Below are 18,786 nucleotides of genomic sequence, written 5' to 3' on the forward strand. Positions count from 1 at the left end.
TCATGTTCAGTGTCAAAAATAATGTGTATTTACAAGCTTTATTTTATGTATTTAAACATCAATGTGTAGAATTCATATGAACATAGTTCAGGGGGGAGGGAGGTGCATGCAGGAGTGTCTCCTCCACCCCCTTTATTCACAATTGTGGCATTTCGTGTCTGGCCACCTATTCTGGGGACTGTTTAAGTAAATCTGGCAAAGGCCGCTGAGAGATCTGACACTTTCCCAAGACTTTTTCTTTTTAGATTTCACTAGCACCTTTTATTCAAAGAGTATAATCCTCAAGCTTGTGTCCTCCCTGAAACCTCCTGCCATATCCTGATGACGATGACTCATTCAGGACTTCAAACATGTGTTGGTGTTTTGAGGTGCATATTAAAATTAAGACATTGAGCAGGCTGTATATTTTGAGCTATACTTTGTGGTACTGTATAAATATCAATATTTTATGGTTTGAAAATGCTTTGATATCAGTTCAGAGTTAAGTTTTATAGCATCCATATATCTCAGTTGGTGCTAGTAAGAGCTGACCTCTCTTTTTTCTTCAAGGGCAAAAAAAGCATATTTGCCAACAGAAAGTTATGCTTATTCCTTTTTTCCTTCCTTCCTTCCTTCCTTCCTTCCTTCCTTCCTTCCTTCCTTCCTTCCTTCCTTCCTTCCTTCCTTCCTTCCTTCCTTCTTTCTTTTTTCTTTCTTTCTTTCTTTCTTTCTTTCTTTCTTTCTTTCTTTCTTTCTTTCTTTCTTTCTTTCTTTCTTTCCCTTCTTTCCTTCTTTCTTTCTTTCTTTCTTTCTTTCTTTCTTTCTTTCTTTCTTTCTTTCTTTCTTTCTTTCTTTCTTTCTTTCTTTCTTTCTTTCTTTCTTTTCTCTTTCTTATTTTTGCACCAAGAGAAGTATTGATAAAACTTAGTAAGACCAAGGAAAACAATAGATGCCAATAAATATATGAAAGAACAATATGTTAAAGAAATAGACAAGCATGAGAATCAAACAACACACATTGCCTATTTCAGATACTGAGAATGTCTGTAGTAAAGTTACAAGACTAATATGCACTGCAGACAATGGTTTCCTTGTATTCTGCATCACTACACTTTATGAGAACTCTGTGTGAGCATCACTTGCCTTAGTTCTTAAAGTCCTGGAATGTACACATCAGCAGACAGAACAAGGACAATTTGGCTTTGAAAGAAATAAAGTAGATGAGCTCATGTTACAAATGCCAAGATGTCCTTCATTCTTGTAACTAAGTAATACTCATATATATATATATATATATATATATATATATATATATATATGCGCTCTTCTTTATCCAATGATCAGCTGATGGGTACTTAGGCTATTTTTGTATTTTAGCTATTATTAAAAATGCTGCAATGAACACAGAGGTCCAGATATTTCTATGAGTTCTGTTTTTATTTCTTCTGGATATATGTGTCCAGAAGAAGGACTGCTGGATCTGCATGAATTTACAACCCCACCAACAGTGCACAAGGGTTCCTTTTTCTCTACTCCTTTCCAACACTTGCTATCTCTCGCCTTTATGAAGATCGTCATTCTTACAAGTGTGAGTTGATGGATAGCTTATCATGGTTCTAGTTCCCATCTCCCTTATAATTACTGATGTCAAGCACCTTTCCATGTACCCATTGGCCATGTGTGCAAATTCACTGAAAAAAATGTTTATTCAGTTCGCCTGCCCATTTTTAACAGCTTTTTTTGGGTTATTGAATTGTATGTGTCTTTTATATTTTGGATGGTAATCCCTTATCATATACATGATTTGCAAATATTTTCTCCCATTCCACAGATTGCCTTTCAATGTTGTTGACTGATTATTTTGCTATTCAGGAGACTTTTAGTGTGATATAGTCCCACTTGGTGGTTTTCAAGTTGCTTCCCAGAGGGTTTATTTTCCTTTGAAAAGCACCCTATGATTTGTCCCCACTGCGGTCTTATGCCATACTGCCTTCCCCCAGAGCAGCAAGCTGGAGCCACCTTGGGTCTTCCTGGATAATTTGAAGGGCCGAGCTCCTCTGCTCTCCTTCCCTGGGGTATCCTACCCTTTATTCTTTCGAGGTCTGATATACCCACATCTCTGAGATTGCGGCTCTAAAGCTTTTCCTGAGGGTAGTTTTCAAATACCACCATCGATTTCACTTGATTTCTTTTCCCTCACAGCACTAATCACGATCTGAAATTAACTTAATTATTTAAGTACTTCCTTAAGACCTCCTTATGACTCCACATGAGCACATAGCTATTAAATATATGTTCCACAAAAATATCTCGTTACAGAAACCGTATTACTTATTATCCCATATGGAAACAGAGGGCACCCAATTGGCAATTTGAGGTTCATTTAATAAGAAAGCTCTTCATTAAAGTGTGATCAGAATGTAGGGGTACCATGGGGATAGGGCAGAATCTGAACAAGGAACACAAGTGACAGCAGTTGCAACACTAAGGCTGAAAGAATGAAAAGGGCTTAGAGACCCATGAAGCTGGAGGATGAGGGACCAGACAGGACATATGGAGGATACATGGAAGCAAAACTCCAATCTCATTCTCCTTATACCATCCAACTTCCTGCCAATTGGCACAAGGCAAACAGAAGCCAGGAAGGAGATAGAAATCTAGAAAAGTGTATAAAGTGGATCTGGAGGAGCCAAATAGAAAAGTGTTCATTGTCATAGTCTGAAACCTAGTAACATTGCCTGAATGAAATGTTTTTGCACAAATGCTCCCTGAATCTAGTGTTCCACATTGCAGTCCTCTAGTTCACCCTCTGTTCAAGAAGCAGCTCAAAAAAAAACATTTCCTGGGTTGTCACAGACAATATTTTAATTCTCATATGTAATATTGCATTCTTACATTAAATTGTGATCAATATATTTAATACATTATTACAAAAGAAGTGGGGTCCACAGAGATTAAGGGTCTTGTGTGCATGGGGGTGATCATGAAGGGAGGTTATAAACACAGCAGACTAGTGTCCTTTGATATGTTGTTTTAAATTTATAGGGTTCAGCCATATATCTTCATTCCACTTGGCAGAAATAAAATCTATATTTTCATTCTCATTTTTAACTCTAGTTATATTAATTACATATGTTGGAAAGCTAATCAGGTTTAAAACATGTGAATCATGTAAGAACCCAATGTATATTTGACTATCTACTCTTTTTTCCCCCAATAATATTTCAGAAATATATCAAATCAATGTTTGCAGTATCACTTCTATGAAGCACTTACATTGTTCCACAAAGTGCACTTTTTTTCTTTTGAGGCTTCAGCTATTACCATACAAGGTTGTCACTCTGTCTTACATAGAAACATTGAAAAATAGAGATGGACAAATGAACTTAAATGTGAGACATGAAATAACAGAGTGTAGCATTTCCTTCTGCTGGTTACATTCCACCAGCACTTAAGCCAAGTCCTTGACAAAGTTCCTCTATGCTCTAGATCATAAAATGTACTTTTGCGTTTTTGGTTTTATGTGAGAAATTTAAAAAACAATGTGTACACATAAGTATTAGCTATTGAAAAGTATGTTTGTCTTCCCTTAGGCTTTTTCCATAACCCTCAATGTTTACTCAAATTGAAACTTTGCCTGATTCTTCAGATTCAGTTGTAACTATTTAAATTCTACAAATACCACATTTTATTTCTCGGAGACAGGGGTTGTAAGTTACAATGGTAGTGGGGACGGAGAAGCATGTCATACTTATCAGTGCAGATTTTCTCTGAAACTACCTGTACAGCCCTGTTTGCTCTCTAAATTCCAACACATCTTCCAACTGAGCAGCAGTGTGCTAGAAATGGGGCCAGAGGAAGCATGTAGGTAACCCACCAGACTCAGGACGGAGCAGGAGGGCTGTGGAGTTTTAGGTGTTGATAACCGTACCAATCACCAGAAAAAAAGTCTAGTCTTAAATAAATCTCATGCTTAATGTGTGTGTGTATAAAGTTTATATGTAACACATTTATACATTCTCATATTGGAACTCTTAATATTAGAAATAAAATGAGTAAAATTGTATATATATGTATTCATATTGGAAATAAATGATAGATCTGGTTAACAACAAGGCAGTGCAAAATGCCTAGGAATTAAACCCAGGCATTTATTTGAAAAATATAAGCCCTGGAAGTCAGACAGAAATCACACAGCTTAAGACATGTATGATCAGGCCATTGAGTTGCAGAGGTGCAGAAGAGACTTGAGAATGAAACCTCAGGACTCTGAGCCAAAGGGAGGAAAGACAGATTAAAATTCAAGGGTGTCAGTGCCAACACATGAATAAAACACTAGTAGCAAAAAATGGAGTTTGCCTTTTTTGCAATATTTCCTGCCAAGGGTTAGAAAATATCTTAGACTGTAGTTAATCTGAACTAGCAACAAAACAGCATTGGCTAAGTTGATAGTGGGAATGTTATCGATGAAAGTGGGGTTCTTGTATTAGCACAAGGAAAACATTGTCCTGAGATCCACACAGGAAGTGGGGACTCGGTGGTGAATTTTATCGATGACATAAAATTAGGAGGCTCCTCTCCTGACTTCCAATATTTCATCTCCATCCATATAACCATAGAAAAAGCCCACTCTTATCTTCAGTAGGGGCAGGATAAAGGCCACTGCCCAGAGTTTCTGCTCTATATTGAACTCCAGTCCAGCATCCAGCTAGACTCGTGTGTGCTTCAAGCTGCAGGCCATTGCTGTGCTGAGGTATTCAGGCACCTGCTAGAGTCGGCAGGTAGAGTCCCTGTGGTCATAAGCCATGTAGCTCTTAAGACCACGTGGCCATGAAGAGAGGGTACGCCAGTGAATAAGGACAGTGCAAGTCCATGAACATGAAAGAGAGAGGGAGTTCTTTGTTCCCCTGGTATTATAACCAGTATCTTGGGTTTGGGATGGACCAGATACTTTCTCAAAATGACCATTCAAGTTCTCCAGTTTTTGCAGGCTTTTGATGCCACACTCATCCAAACCCATAGACTAACAGGCCTCCTGGGTCCAACACCTCCCTCTATGATCCCTATCAATCTGGTACCTGAGAGAGGGAAGGGAGGAGTGTTAACCCCCTTGGCAGAGCACTGCTGTGATACCTGGAGTGTAAGCTGTAGCTTCCTGGTGAAGTCGGCTGGCTCACACTCCCCACATTATTAAGCTTAATATTTAGTTCTTTTTTCTCCCCTTTCCTAGGAATAGTCAGTTAAATGCTGATGGTAACTTTCCTCCCTGAAGACAGAGAGGCTTGTATTTTTATAAGAGTAAATATATGAAAGTCTAATATTCTGTAACTGCTTCATGATCTCAAAGGGGCAGAGTCTTGTCTATTCCCAGGCCCATGGGGTCTTTCTGTTTGCTAAAGGAAAGAAGGAGCAAAGGAGAAGGTAAGTATTTATATGGGGAAGAGGGGTTTTGCAAAGTCCAAGTCAGCCGGCTGTTCCTGGGAGGTGGATATGCAATTTCTGCAGGATGGCGTTGTTACAGGACGGCTCTGCTGGAAGAGCTGGCAGGTTTGTTGCATTCTGGAAGTGACACATCTGACACAAGGTTAAAAGGAATAGTACGAAAGTGAGGAGAATCATAGCAACTAAATATCAGCTGAGGGGTAAACACCAAGCAGATATTGGTATCGGTTTTTTGATTTGTATGCTATACATGGTGTGCTACTTTATTTAAAAAACAAAACTATCAAAGACACATGGATTTAAGGCAAATCTTCTGCCATCTTATGCTAAAACCATTGGCTATAGATTGGGGTATTGTACAAAATTTATTTGTATTTTTACTTGCAACCAATCCATAAGGTTTTAGTTATTTCACTATGAATATATATAAATATAAATTAGTTCTGCACTTGGACACAGAGCAGAAAATAAATAGGATATGTAAATATGTATATATACAATATGATTCATGATTTTAAATTTAATTATTGATAGATTCATTCATTTATTCAGCCAGTCTTTCAACGAGACAGTTGGTCTCACTGAATTCCTTCTAAATGGCAGGCACTGTCAAGATGGTGAAATGACTTGGTGACAAGAGAGACAAGGTCCCTGCAAAGTCTAATGAGATCTGATTAAAAACATGTGTGACTGTAATAACTATGAGGGATTCTGAAAAACCTAATATGTTTAAAACAGTAAAGTAATCTATTTATTCTAAAAAAAAGAAGAAGAAAAAGGCAGTCTTTAGAAATCTTTCACTCAGGTAATCTCTTGTATTTTCGTATATATATTTCAAACCCTATTGTTTAACATTTTCATTCCCTCTTATAGAAAGGATTCTTCTGTGCAAATCACAATGGACCTAGTTGACTGAATGAATGATGACCACCTTTTAGAGCTGATACACTGTTCTTTAACTATATTCCACAGTGCTGCACATTTCATTATACGGCCGTTACCATAACATGTTTAATTATGCTCTAACTGTATACTGGGTATTAAGCTTTTTAAAAGACACAGTATTTGTGGTCATGTCTTTGCTAGTGATTCTAGGTAGAATCATTGTCTTGTTGCAGGCTGTTTTATTTTGGAAAATACAGCATTTGTGATATTTATATTTTGTTATTTTTTCCCTTTAAGGTGTGATTAGAACAGCTTTGCCAAACATGGACAGGGAAGTCAAAGAACAATACCAAGTCCTCATCCAAGCCAAGGACATGGGTGGACAACTGGGAGGGCTGGCCGGGACGACAATTGTCAACATCACCCTCACTGACGTCAATGACAACCCTCCTCGGTTCCCCAAAAGTATGTGCTTTCCCATCGAGTCTAAATTGGTGCAGCTTTTTAAAAACATTTTTACATCTCATTAAATGCTACAGGAGTTCTAACTGCTTTCCAGATATTTTTATTATTTAAGAAGTAGAAGATATGGATAAAAATTAGATGACTTCAGATTTCAGTTTTTCATTAGACTAATATACAGTGGGACTTTAATATAAAATACTATAAATGGGTCAAAAATTGAACAAATAAGCCTTATGCTATAAATTTCTATTAGAAAACATTCACAGCAAATTGGGAAATTGCTCTAATTTATTATTGATTGAAAAAATAAAACGCAGGAAATTGCAATGTAATTTAAGATGAGCCACCGGATTCTTTGCTATATCATGTAACTTCCATAAGCTTTCTGTTTGCTCTCTAGTGATTACCTATGTTGACTCATTTTCATACACTTTTGCGTATCAGATGATATAAAAGTGATTGTATTTACTTTACATTACTTTACTTCTATTTTATTTTAGTTTTAGAATAGGTAAATATTGCTACAGTTTCTATGGTAACATAATGATTCATACCTGTATCTTCTCTCTAACTTCATTTCTCATTGAAAATGAATACTTCTTACTTGTGTATTATTTTTTTCTTTTGTAGTATTACATTTAACAGCAGTCAGTATATGTTCCACTTCTGGTACATGCTCAAGGATTAGTTCAGTGTTCTTAGGGTTTACCATACAAAAACTAAGTGTTTCTATTGTTGTTCAAATAAGGAATTGAGTAAATAAATAAGTATTCATTTGCATGAATAGTTTAAGAAACACATACAAAATTGGTTTACTTTTCTGATTCCAGAAGGAGAGTTTAAGTTCGCCTAATAAAATTCTGTAACACTGAGACTATGTAACAAAATGTGCCTTTTGGTCCTTCATCTGTATGGATTTCCATATCTTACCACTTTTTCATTTTTCTTAAATTCATCATCTATTTTTATAAAATGTATTTACTTAGTGATCAGAAAATTTATTTGCCAGTGTTGCAAGTGGCAATTAGAAAGCGTTACACTTCACCAGATGGAATATAGATGAAAATGGTTAGGATATCTTAGAATGGCACTTCCCCTTACTTTGTTATTAAGGGAAACAGAAAAAAAATATATGAATAAATATTAAAAAGGAAAAACGCATGACAGTAATAAAGGATATGTTCCCAATCCAGAAAACACTGCTTTTCCCCCTACTACATATATGAGACAATCTATAATGGTTGAGGAAGATGGTTTGGATATTACTTCACTTTTAAATAAAATGTGGCATGTGAACATGGGTCCTTTTTTGGGTTTTGTGCCTATAAGGCATGTTCAGTGTTGAGTATAAGAAATAGCAGAAATCTTGGAGAGTGTCGATCTTCATATTCACAAGGATGATAATGATGTTTTTCAGTTGAGGAAAATTTCCATTGAATTGCAGTCAATGGAAAGGCATAACTCTTGTGGATACGAGTGAAGGATGGTTTGTAGAAGTTTGGGCAGGGAATGAAAATATTTCTATGGGAGTGGAGGTAGAGGAGTGTGCTTAGGACACCAGGCTGGTGAGCTGAGGTCCCACTGAAACAGAAGGGTCACTTCTGGATCTTACCCAGTGGAAGAGGGTCTGGATACTACAATGAGCTTGTTTTAAGTTGCATCTGTAGGTTTAAGGGTAACTAGATGAGACCCACCAAGAAAGATCATGGGCATAAGGGCATTGTAGAGCATTTACATGCTGTACCAAAAACCTGATAATCATCTTTGTTCCTTTTATAACACTCTAAGGTACAGATTTTCCACATTTTACTGTTAAGAAAGCCAAGGCTTAGAAAGGTTAAAAACTTCTTAGAGAAGTGACAGAATTTGAAGTTCGAATTACTTCTAGTGTGAAGTAATATGAAAATCAAAAAGTTATTCTTTTCTTTTACCTACTCCTCTAAAACCAATTTTTCTGAACACAGCTGCAAAAAAGTCACATGACATGTGTTGAATTGTCAACATAAACGGAGAAATGAGATGGCAGAGAAATATACCAAGTAGATCTCTGTGATCAATTATTTTCTGCTTATGTTACATGCATATTTGAACTACAGTCTGAACTGTAACAGGTGAGAGATGTTTTTGAATCATGACAAAAAAGGAGCTTCCACACTTTGCATGAATAAAATATTAATTCCCTTGAAATGTTACATGCTTTTGTGCCAAGCTCTTCCTACTGTACTGTCACTTTGAATTACATCCTTCAGAGGAAAAGATAGAATCCATTTATAAACAGAAAACCATCCCCTTAGGAGCTAATGCTCTTTTTTGCAGGAATATTTCTTGTGAGGGACAATTAAGCTGCACATATGACATAAAGTTACAGGCTGAAACAATAGTCTTTTGAATGTAAAAGTCAAGGTAACATATTTCATAGGCAACTAACTAACTATATTTCTTCATGCCTGTTAAGATATTACATTGAAAAAAAATCTTCCTTCAGAGGAACTTCATGAGTCACATTTTTATTGCTTAAAATGTGCAAGATAATTTCTTAATATTTACTAATCCTATTTGTGGATTTCTGTGTGTATTTACACATATGTGACATTGGTAAACACCCATTGCATTGATTTTTCTATAAATCTGTTAGAGACAAAAATGAATAATATATTCACTTGCATCTTGCAAAATAAATCATTTGCTATTTCATTGTTGTAAAATAGATGGTTCACAGGCTCTCAGGACTTCCTGCAGATTTGATATGATCAGGGTGACCGTGACATGACTGTGTGTCATGTGCTAGGCAAAGTGATTTGCACGTATGTTCCCATTTAATCACTGTAATGACAGTATAGTGTTAGCTGAATTTTAAAGAGAAAATAGAAATGCTATATTATTAAAAATAATTTGAGTAACTTTTCCAAGACTACACGGCAAGTAAGTGAAAGAACTAAAACTTAATCTTATGTACAGAGTTCTGACCTCCAACTTTTTATTACTGTCCTTTCTAGAAAGCAATTTATTTTTGAGGCCTGTGTTTAGCAAAAAAAATCCTGCACATCCCAGAAAACTGTTCACAAAAAAGGTAGTAGCACTGTTTCATAAATATAAATAATTTGTGGTGTGTTGGAAGAGCTCTCCTTGCCATTCATATAGTTATAAAGCTACCATCAGTGCTAATCAAGAATATCCATAGCAGGTTTTTATCTGCTCAAACAAGTTATAGAAACATGCTGATTATTTCCATTACTTGAATATTAAATGACAACTCTAACTAGCTGATCTAAATTATGCATTATGAGATCAAATCAATTAAGTGATATGGTTAATTCACATACAGCAAAACATTCATACTTTCCCACTTGGTCTTTTTCTGCTGTATAAAAATTTTATAATGAATATAAAAACAACTTAAGTGAAATGAAGCACTTCAAATGCAATTTTGAATGAAAAGAGAACATTTATAGGAAATGTAAATAATTACTTATTTTTTTCTTTTTTTATACAATAAGAGAATAAAAGAACTGTGTGTTTTGGTTAATGAAATCAAATTCATCAATAGAAAATAGGACATTCGATTTGTTCTAAAATAATTTCCTAGTCATAAATAAAACACTATTTATAAGCAAGTTGTTTTAGCCAAATGCCTACCAACATGTTTGAATTGACTGTTTCTAGCTATAGGAATGATGACTTAATTTTATTTTAGCCTGAATAGAACACAATTGAAGGATTAAACTAATCTATGCAGTCTCTATTTTCTTGATATTCACCAAATTATTACCACTGAAGTATACAGAAATCTGTTCTTATGTGAAGTTTTAGTCTTCATATTCTGTCAGAGCATATTATGTAGAAGAATGTAGACTTCCGCCAAGATGGAGGCATAGGTGGATATACCGTGCCTTCTCACACAACCAAGTTTAGAGACAACTAAATATTAGCAATAGAAAACATAGGCAGAAGACAAAAAATTGAATTTTTCGGAAGTCTATTAACAACAAGTTCTTCAGCCTGACCAGTAAGGGGCAAAACCAGCAGCTGGTGGAGCGGGGTTGCACAGGAAAACTTGGTCAGACGTACTCAGGATTGGACCTAGTGAGTGACCGAGGGAGCGACCAAGCGAGCTACCACGGGGAAACAGCGAGGGAGCAGGGCTGCGGGTTGACTGTGGTCGCACATTTGTGCTTGGATAGACAAGAGAGGGAGTGGGCAATTGGACTGGGACCCAGTGGGTCCCAGCGGCCAGCGGCAAGGAGGGTGCCACCATTTCCCTGCTCTGACCCCGCCTCCACATACAGCATCATAACCCAGCTACTCTGAGTGGCCAGGCCCTGGTGAACCACTTAAGGTTCTGCTCCTCACCCAGCGGCATGGCACAGCAGGGGGTGCCACCATTTCCCCCGCTCTGACCACGCCCCCACATACAGCGTCACAACCCAGCGACCTGGGAGTCCAAGGTTCCGCTCCTCACACTTAAAGGGCTCGAACAGACCAAAAATGGCTCAAGAAGATCTCAACGCCCCAGAGCCTATCAATCTAAATGATGAAGAAATAGCAAAACTCTCAGACGCGCAGTTTAAAACACTGGTGATCAGGATCCTCACAGAACTGGTTGATTACAGCCACAAATTAGACAAATATATGAAGGCAAAACTAATTGAAATGAATGGAATTGCACAGGAAACCAATAGTAATGGAAAGGAAACTGGGACTCAAATCAATGGAGTGGACCAGAAGAAAGCAAATAATGGCCAAACAGAAAAGAGTCAGGAAGCAAGAATTCAAAGAAATGAGGAGAGTCTTAGGAACCTCCAAGACATCTTTAAATGCTCCAACATCAGAATTATAGAGGTACCAGAAGGGGGAAAGGCACAGCCACCAGTGGAAAACTTCTTTGAACAAATAATAAAGGAGAATTTCCCCAACCCGGCGAAGGAAATAGACTTCCAGGAAATCCAGGAAGCTCAGAGAGTACCAAAGAAGTTGGACCCAAGAAAGAATACACCAAGGCACATCAGAATTACATTAGCCAAAACTAAAATGAAGGAGAGAATCCTAGAAGCAGCAAGAGCTAAGGGGACAGTCACCTACAAAGGAGTACCCATCAGACTGTCAGCGGATTTCTCAAAAGAGACCTTACAGGCAAGAAGGGGCTGGAAAGAGGTATTCCAAGTCATGAAATCCAAAGACCTACAACCAAGATTGCTCCATCCAGCAAAACTTTCATTTACAATGGAAGGACAGATAAAGTGCTTCTCAGATAAGATCAAATTCAAGGAGTTCATCATCACCAAGCCCTTATTATAGGAAATGTTAAAGGGACTTATCTCAGAAAAAGAAGTTAAAGAAACATGAACAGTGAAAGGACAACAAAATCACAGTTATTAATAACCACACTTAAAACAAAAGCAAACTAAAAGGACAGCTAGATCAGAAGTGGAAACATAGAAATGAAGATCACATGGAGGGTTAGCAACAGGGGAGTGGGAGGAGGAGAAGGGGGGAGGAGGTACAGAAAATAAGTAGCATAGACAGTAGATAGAAAATAGATGGGGGGGCAAGAATAGCATGGGAAATATAGAATCTAAAGAACTTGAGACACATGGTCATAAACTAAAGGGGGGTAATGGTGGGGATGGGGGGGAATAGAACAACTGTAACAGCATAATCAATAAAAAAATTTAAAAAAAAAGAATGTAGGCAGCCTTAAGTGATTCCCTGCTCATTTAGACTAGTATCTACTGGCTTTGTACAAAATAATTTTGTACTAATGGTATTTATAGTGGATGTAAATATTAATAATAATAACTATTTAAGTAATTTTACTGAGACTAAATATATATTCTGATTGTTAACCTCAGTTTTCCTGAAAAGCTTATTTATTTTACTCTTTTTGCAGTCTGTGAAAGTCACATTACAGGCATTTAAAATGCCTGCAACCCTTACATAATAAATAAATAAACAAATAAATAAATAAATAAATAAATATATATATAACTATATTAAAAACACAATAAAATTCCAAAATAGGAATATGATAATAATTTTTGACATTAATAAAATACGATAATTAGATCTGACCAGGATTATTAAGAAAATAATGAAGAACATAGAATTTGAAAAGAAATATACAGTAAAACTTTTAAACAATGAAAAAAAGAGGATGTTGGTTACAGACTGCCACAGTCCTGAACCATAAACATAGGGGTGTGTGTGTGTGTGTGTTTGTGTGTGTTTGAGTAGAGGGCACTATCTCATATCAATATGTATGAAAGATAATGCTGGCCACTTGGTCAAGGCTGAAGCAGACTGGAGCTGTGGCACCAACCCAGGGAAGCTGAGACACACAGAGACAGGACTGAAAGATGCTCCGGTAGCAGAATAGAAAGGATTTTATTATATATGAGATTCAGATATATATAAAATAAAGGACATGTGAAGAATTAATTTAAATAGGTAACATCTGTTGATCTGCTGAATTATAAAAATAGAGGGATCCTTACAGAGAAGGGAGAGTCAGAGAAAAACATCTGACAGACATAAACACTGAAGTGATAAATGAGGTCTGAGGCATGGATAAAATTCTGCAGATTAAGGACACAATCCTCTTTACATTTTGGATACAAGGAAATATAGGAAAGAGAATGGACAAAAATATAAGGAAAACGTTACACCTAACTTCATTAAAATTTTAATGCAACCTGAAGCAAAAATAAGTTTACAGTTATTTGCAGGACAAATATTACAATAATTAATAAATAATTTTACAAGGATAAACTCAGTTTTGCATGCTTTCAACTGTAAACCTACTTTTGCCCCACCCTGTACATAGACTTCTGCCAGTGGTGGTAATTTTTAATCACAGATTTGAAGGAATCGTAAAGTTGTCATTTATTCCACATTTTAAATTTCTGTTTTTTATATTTACTTTATCACTGGTCTTACTGTTTATATAGGGAAAGGTATAGGACTTCTAAAGCATTTCTTTTGAAGAGGTAGATAGATTATAGTCGATACCAAAATCATAAAAATGAAACATTTTTTACATAAGAAATCTATTTTACTAACAAATACTAGATAAAATTAATTTTACTTTTCAATGAAAAATGTTGCATTGACTGTTAGTCTTATCGAAGTGTAGGTACAAAAAAGTCTATGTCAATATTTTGTACTGTATAATGGGAATGAAAATGTTTAACCTTTTCCTGCCAGCAACTTTATGTATAATGAAGAGACTGTTAACTTAATGGGCAATTATACTACTTGAGGTAAAATAAGTGATAGCCTTGTGCATACTATATAAATGTTTGACATCAGCACCCGAATAACTACAGAGTAGCTGCAGAGGATTTTAAAGAATTGAGAAAACCTGGAAGAGCAAAACAAGAAAAAAATAATCAAAAATAGATTTAAGTTGTTCTTGAAAGAATGGGGAATATAATTTATGCAAAGGGAGATAAAAAGTAGTAGGAAAACGGAATAGTTTAGGGATAAGTAATAAAATAGGAAGAGATGGGGGGCACTCAAGTAATAAAAGACATGCAATTAGAAAAAATTATAAACCATTGCATACACACATGATGGGTGAATATGTGATGCATGTTCAGAAACAAAATTTGCACATCAATAAATTAGGTGCTGTTGAAAAATATATTTTGGATAAAAGAAACCAACATATGTGGGAAAAGACTATTAACAAATTTAATTTTTCTAGGCTATCCTTATAATATTTTGAAAAATATCTGTGACAAATCAAAGCTCTGGGTGAATAAGTAGCCCTGTATACATTTGAATTCCAAACATTCTTCAGACACTTATTTCATAAGGTGCTAAATCTACTTATAATTTTGAATGAATATCAATGTGGTATATTTTTGTGAAATTATTGGGTAATATCACAGAACTACCTATCTACTGAATTTCATTCGATGGATCAGAAATTACTTAGACAAAGACAAAATAAAATTTTACATATTTAATGGAGGTTTTAAGGAAATATTAAGTCTGTGACATAAAATGGATGAGCAATGGAAAGCTATCAGTGCATTTGAAATGCTGTGAACACTTGCCAAGACCTTCATCAGGTTCACTGTTCTGTAATGGGGATAGTGGGTAGTATATAAATTACATTTATTAAAAACAGATTCTTAAGAATCAAAAACACTTTGTATTTGGAACTCATTAAGTAATATCAATGTGTTGTTTTTCATAGCTCATTTGGAATTTGATTTGGACTTCCAATGCAATTTTCTTAAATATTATAAAAAATGATTAGTTTTGCAAGGAAATATAGATTAGATATGTGTTTGTATTAAACATACGCATTTGTACTTCAAAGCTAGGAGCTATGTAATAAGAAAGAGAACATTGGAAGGGCAGAAAGAACTATAATGCATTTTCCTTCTGTTCTTGAGGTCAATTTAACTTTAGAATGATATCCTTCTTTCAGAATATTCTTACATCTCCTAATCGTTTTCTCTCAGTCTTCATCAATTTCGTCCCATAACACTGGAAAGAAAAACTTTTACCGAGTCTATCCAACTCACTCAATCCACCCTTATTTGGAATTTGCATTTATCAGTGTAGCTGATTTAAGAACATTTTGAATTATTTGCATTTTAAAAAACTTTCTAAGTTAAAACCGAATATTGCCTCCACTTGACAAACATCAGGCAATAAAAACCAAGTGAAGTGAAATGGGCAGACCCAATGAAAGATTGTAATTAGCTCAGAAATGTCACTTGATTGGTTCAGGCCACCATCGTGAATGACCAGTGTATCCTCCCCAGCTCCTCCATTTGTAGACTGGTAGACTGGTGGCCTAGAGCTGACTCCCTAGAACCTCAGGACCAACTGTGTGTGTCTCCCAGCTCTGTGTTCAGTGATGTCACATTGGCTTGAAATCCACCCAGGTGGGAGCACCTACACCACCGAAATTGATAAATACCAAAAATAAGGGCTACAACTATTCTCCCTCCCTATCTGACCTAATTGTTAAACATGTACTGGGACATCCCTGAATGGAAATTATGATAGTGGTAATGGTATCTACCTCATCATCTTAATGTGGGGATAAGATTAGTTAATAAGGAACAGTGCTTAGACAAGTCCTTGGAGAGTAGAAAGCATTGTACAAACGATTGCTATTGTTATTGTAATTTACTGTGTCCATTCTACTTAAGGAATGGTACATATTTTAAAAGTTATTTCTTTTCTTTATGTTGATACTCATAGATTTTCCAAAAGCGTATGCATTTCCTCCCAGCAGTCTTCTCCCTGACAGAAGTAATGAAGTTTCTAACTGAGAGAGATAGGCCTTATCCCCTTTACCTACGCCCTGCGGCATGGCAGAGACCACACGTGGGGGAAAGGTAGGAAGAACGGACATTTGGAAGCCAGTTGGACAATTGCAGTGATACAGACAAGAGCTGTGAGTTATGTAATTGGTGATGATGACACACACGTTTCAAATGGCACTGTGTGGGTGCCATTTGAGTTATTTTAAAAGATAGAAATCCAACAATATTAATGAACTTGCTATGAAAACAGAGGATTCTAGATTTGGAACTGCTTAGATTGTAGCACTACTTGCTGGGGTAGTGGCCATTAGAAGGGTCTTCTTCTGGGGACATGGCTAAGTCTATGAGCTCAGTTTTGAATACCTCCAGGCTGAGATGCCTTGGAGATATCAAGGGGAGCAGATAATACTTAGCCACATGTAAAACTCAAAATATGTGTGCAGGCTGTAATTAAAATATAGAGGAGTTTTAGCATGAAGATAGAAAGTGAAATGAAGGCAATGATGGAATTCTTAAGAAGATTACCTGGAGAAAGCTAGCCTGAGATAATGGTTCTTGGTCATGCTTTTAAAGAACAAAAGACAGTTTAAGCAAGCCTTCTGTTCATGTCTAAACTTAGAACAATTAAATTAGAATCCGCTGGGCAGCCTTTTTGGTTTTTTTCAACTTTCTGCATTTTGTCAATATGTAGCCAAATTTGAGAATTATCCAGATGCTCTTTGAGAACACCAGCAAAGGAAGCTAAGAAGAAGGAAGATGTGAGTTGGAAGAAAACCAGAGAAGTAGAGTGTCACGAATTTTAAGGAGAAGCGTGCTTCAGGAAAGATGAAATAGATCAGTGTTCAATGCTGCTTAAAATAAGTTGAAGAAAATGAAGTTGTCACTGGATTTAAGAACAAAGATATTATGGACATGCCAGGGGGAACTTTTTAAGAGTGGTGGGCACAGATTTCAGACTAAATCTGTTTATAGAGTGATTATAATGTAGGAATATAAGGTAGGAATAGGTAACTGATAACTTTCAGAAGTACTGTTGGATAAATAAAAAGAAAATTAAGAGGTTATCTAGAATCAGACTTGTGGACAAGGGAATATTTTTGAAATATAATCTATTATGAGCAGTTTGAAAGTTCTTGGGGATATTTTAATTGAGAAGAAAATATCAAATGCAGAGAAGAGAGGCTCTTCAATAAAGAGTAAAATACTTACAAATGGCTAGAGTTTAATAAGATGAAACAGAGAAAAAGGTCACCTTGGTGGAAACTGGAGAAAAGGAGGGATAAGTTCTACAGATATAACAATAGATTAATGTTGAAGTTTCCACTGGAAGCTAAGATAATTTGGATACCACACAGCCAAGTATGGTTCCAGAACAAAATTTAAAATTGTCAACAGAAATGTCAGGATGCATTTTAGACTCTTGAAAGCTTTAATCACATGAACATTGTGTGTATCCTTTTAAAACTGTCTTTATAGAGTTTAGAGTGGAGAGAAAATTTGTGTGAATGATTTCTTTGGAGAAGTGATGCTGAGTTCATCTAATGAAAATAAGGGTTAGGTTTGCCTTTCTCTCTTTGCTCATGTCTGTTAAAGGAAGTGTTCTCTTCAACAAGGACCAATCATAAAGTCCAATACATTTTCCCCAAACATGCATAACATCCACAGAATGATGCCTGCCTCATGCTTAAAAATATTGAAGTGTGTTGAAAAAAAGCAAGGTAAAGGAATAAGTTTTTGTTTGAAGAAGTAATGATAGACAACAAAGAAAAAAGAGGAGTTAGGAATGTGTAACAAAAAGGAGAACCAACCCAGAGTCCTGCCAAAGAGGTTTTCCTGGGTGTGCAACACATTGTCTGGAAATGAAGAGACTAAAGAGAATGGTACATCAAAGCAGAGGCAATGCCTTTGCATAGGTCTTCAGTAGATGCTTCCAGGAGCCCCCAAAAGTTCCACCGGAATCAATCCAAGAGAGGCAAAAACTATCCACACAAGTAAGAAAAACCCAGTACCCTAGCTTTGCTGCCTCCTGTGGTGAGATGAAAACACCCTTAGCAAGCAGATGAGACAGAGGAAAGCTTGCCCAGGGTTACTCCATACTCCAATACTTCTGTACATACTCCAATTCCAAGTTTCATTTCTTATTGGCCCAGTTTGGCTTGAAGGCATGCGGTAGACAGGAGAAGTCTTAAATTTTATTTGAGGGCCAATATGGTTAATATAACTGGTTAATATAACATCCTGGAAATTTCTGATTTCTAAGCTTTGATTTGGGGAATTAAATTAAATATTGGACTGTTTATTACTTAATGATGAGCAGGAAAGCTAAAGCTCACCTTCACTAAAGAAAGTCTAAAGGATGGTAGGACAAAGAAAAAGCACATTTTATTACATCTTCCATGTTGTGCTTTTTTAAACTAACAGTAACACATATGATATGATTTGAAGGTTCAGGAAGCTGAGCTATCTCCTTTGTGAAATATTTTCATGTCAGTTAAAAATAAATAAATAGTAAAAAAAATTAAAGCAAAGGTTTGTGAAGAGTTGATCACTTTTGAAGTCATGGAGAATGGTACTGGCTGGTGAAGCTCAGTGGATTGAGTGCTGGCCTGCAAACAGAAGGGTCACTCGTTTGATTCCCAGAGCACATGCCTGGGTTGTGGGGCAGGTCTCCAGTAGGGGGGGTGTGAAAAGTAACCACGCTTGATGCTTCTTCCCCTCCCTCCTCCCT

The 18,786-nt window shown here is 36.2% G+C and overlaps 1 protein-coding gene across 2 annotated transcripts in view; it reads left to right on the forward strand.

Moving 5' to 3' along the window:
* Positions 1-18,786, forward strand: part of CDH12 (cadherin 12) — a 352,791-nt gene that overhangs the window by 261,534 nt on the left and 72,471 nt on the right. For both annotated transcript variants that reach the window (XM_053657173.1, XM_053657174.1), the window contains one exon: positions 6,604-6,771. In XM_053657173.1, the coding sequence (XP_053513148.1) occupies positions 6,604-6,771 (168 nt within the window). The remainder of the gene's footprint in view (positions 1-6,603; positions 6,772-18,786) is intronic.

The sequence above is a fragment of the Artibeus jamaicensis genome, unplaced genomic scaffold (genome assembly GCF_021234435.1).
Source record: "Artibeus jamaicensis isolate MK-2021 breed Jamaican fruit bat unplaced genomic scaffold, CSHL_Jam_final scaffold_369, whole genome shotgun sequence".
NCBI classification, from domain to species: domain Eukaryota; kingdom Metazoa; phylum Chordata; class Mammalia; order Chiroptera; family Phyllostomidae; genus Artibeus; species Artibeus jamaicensis.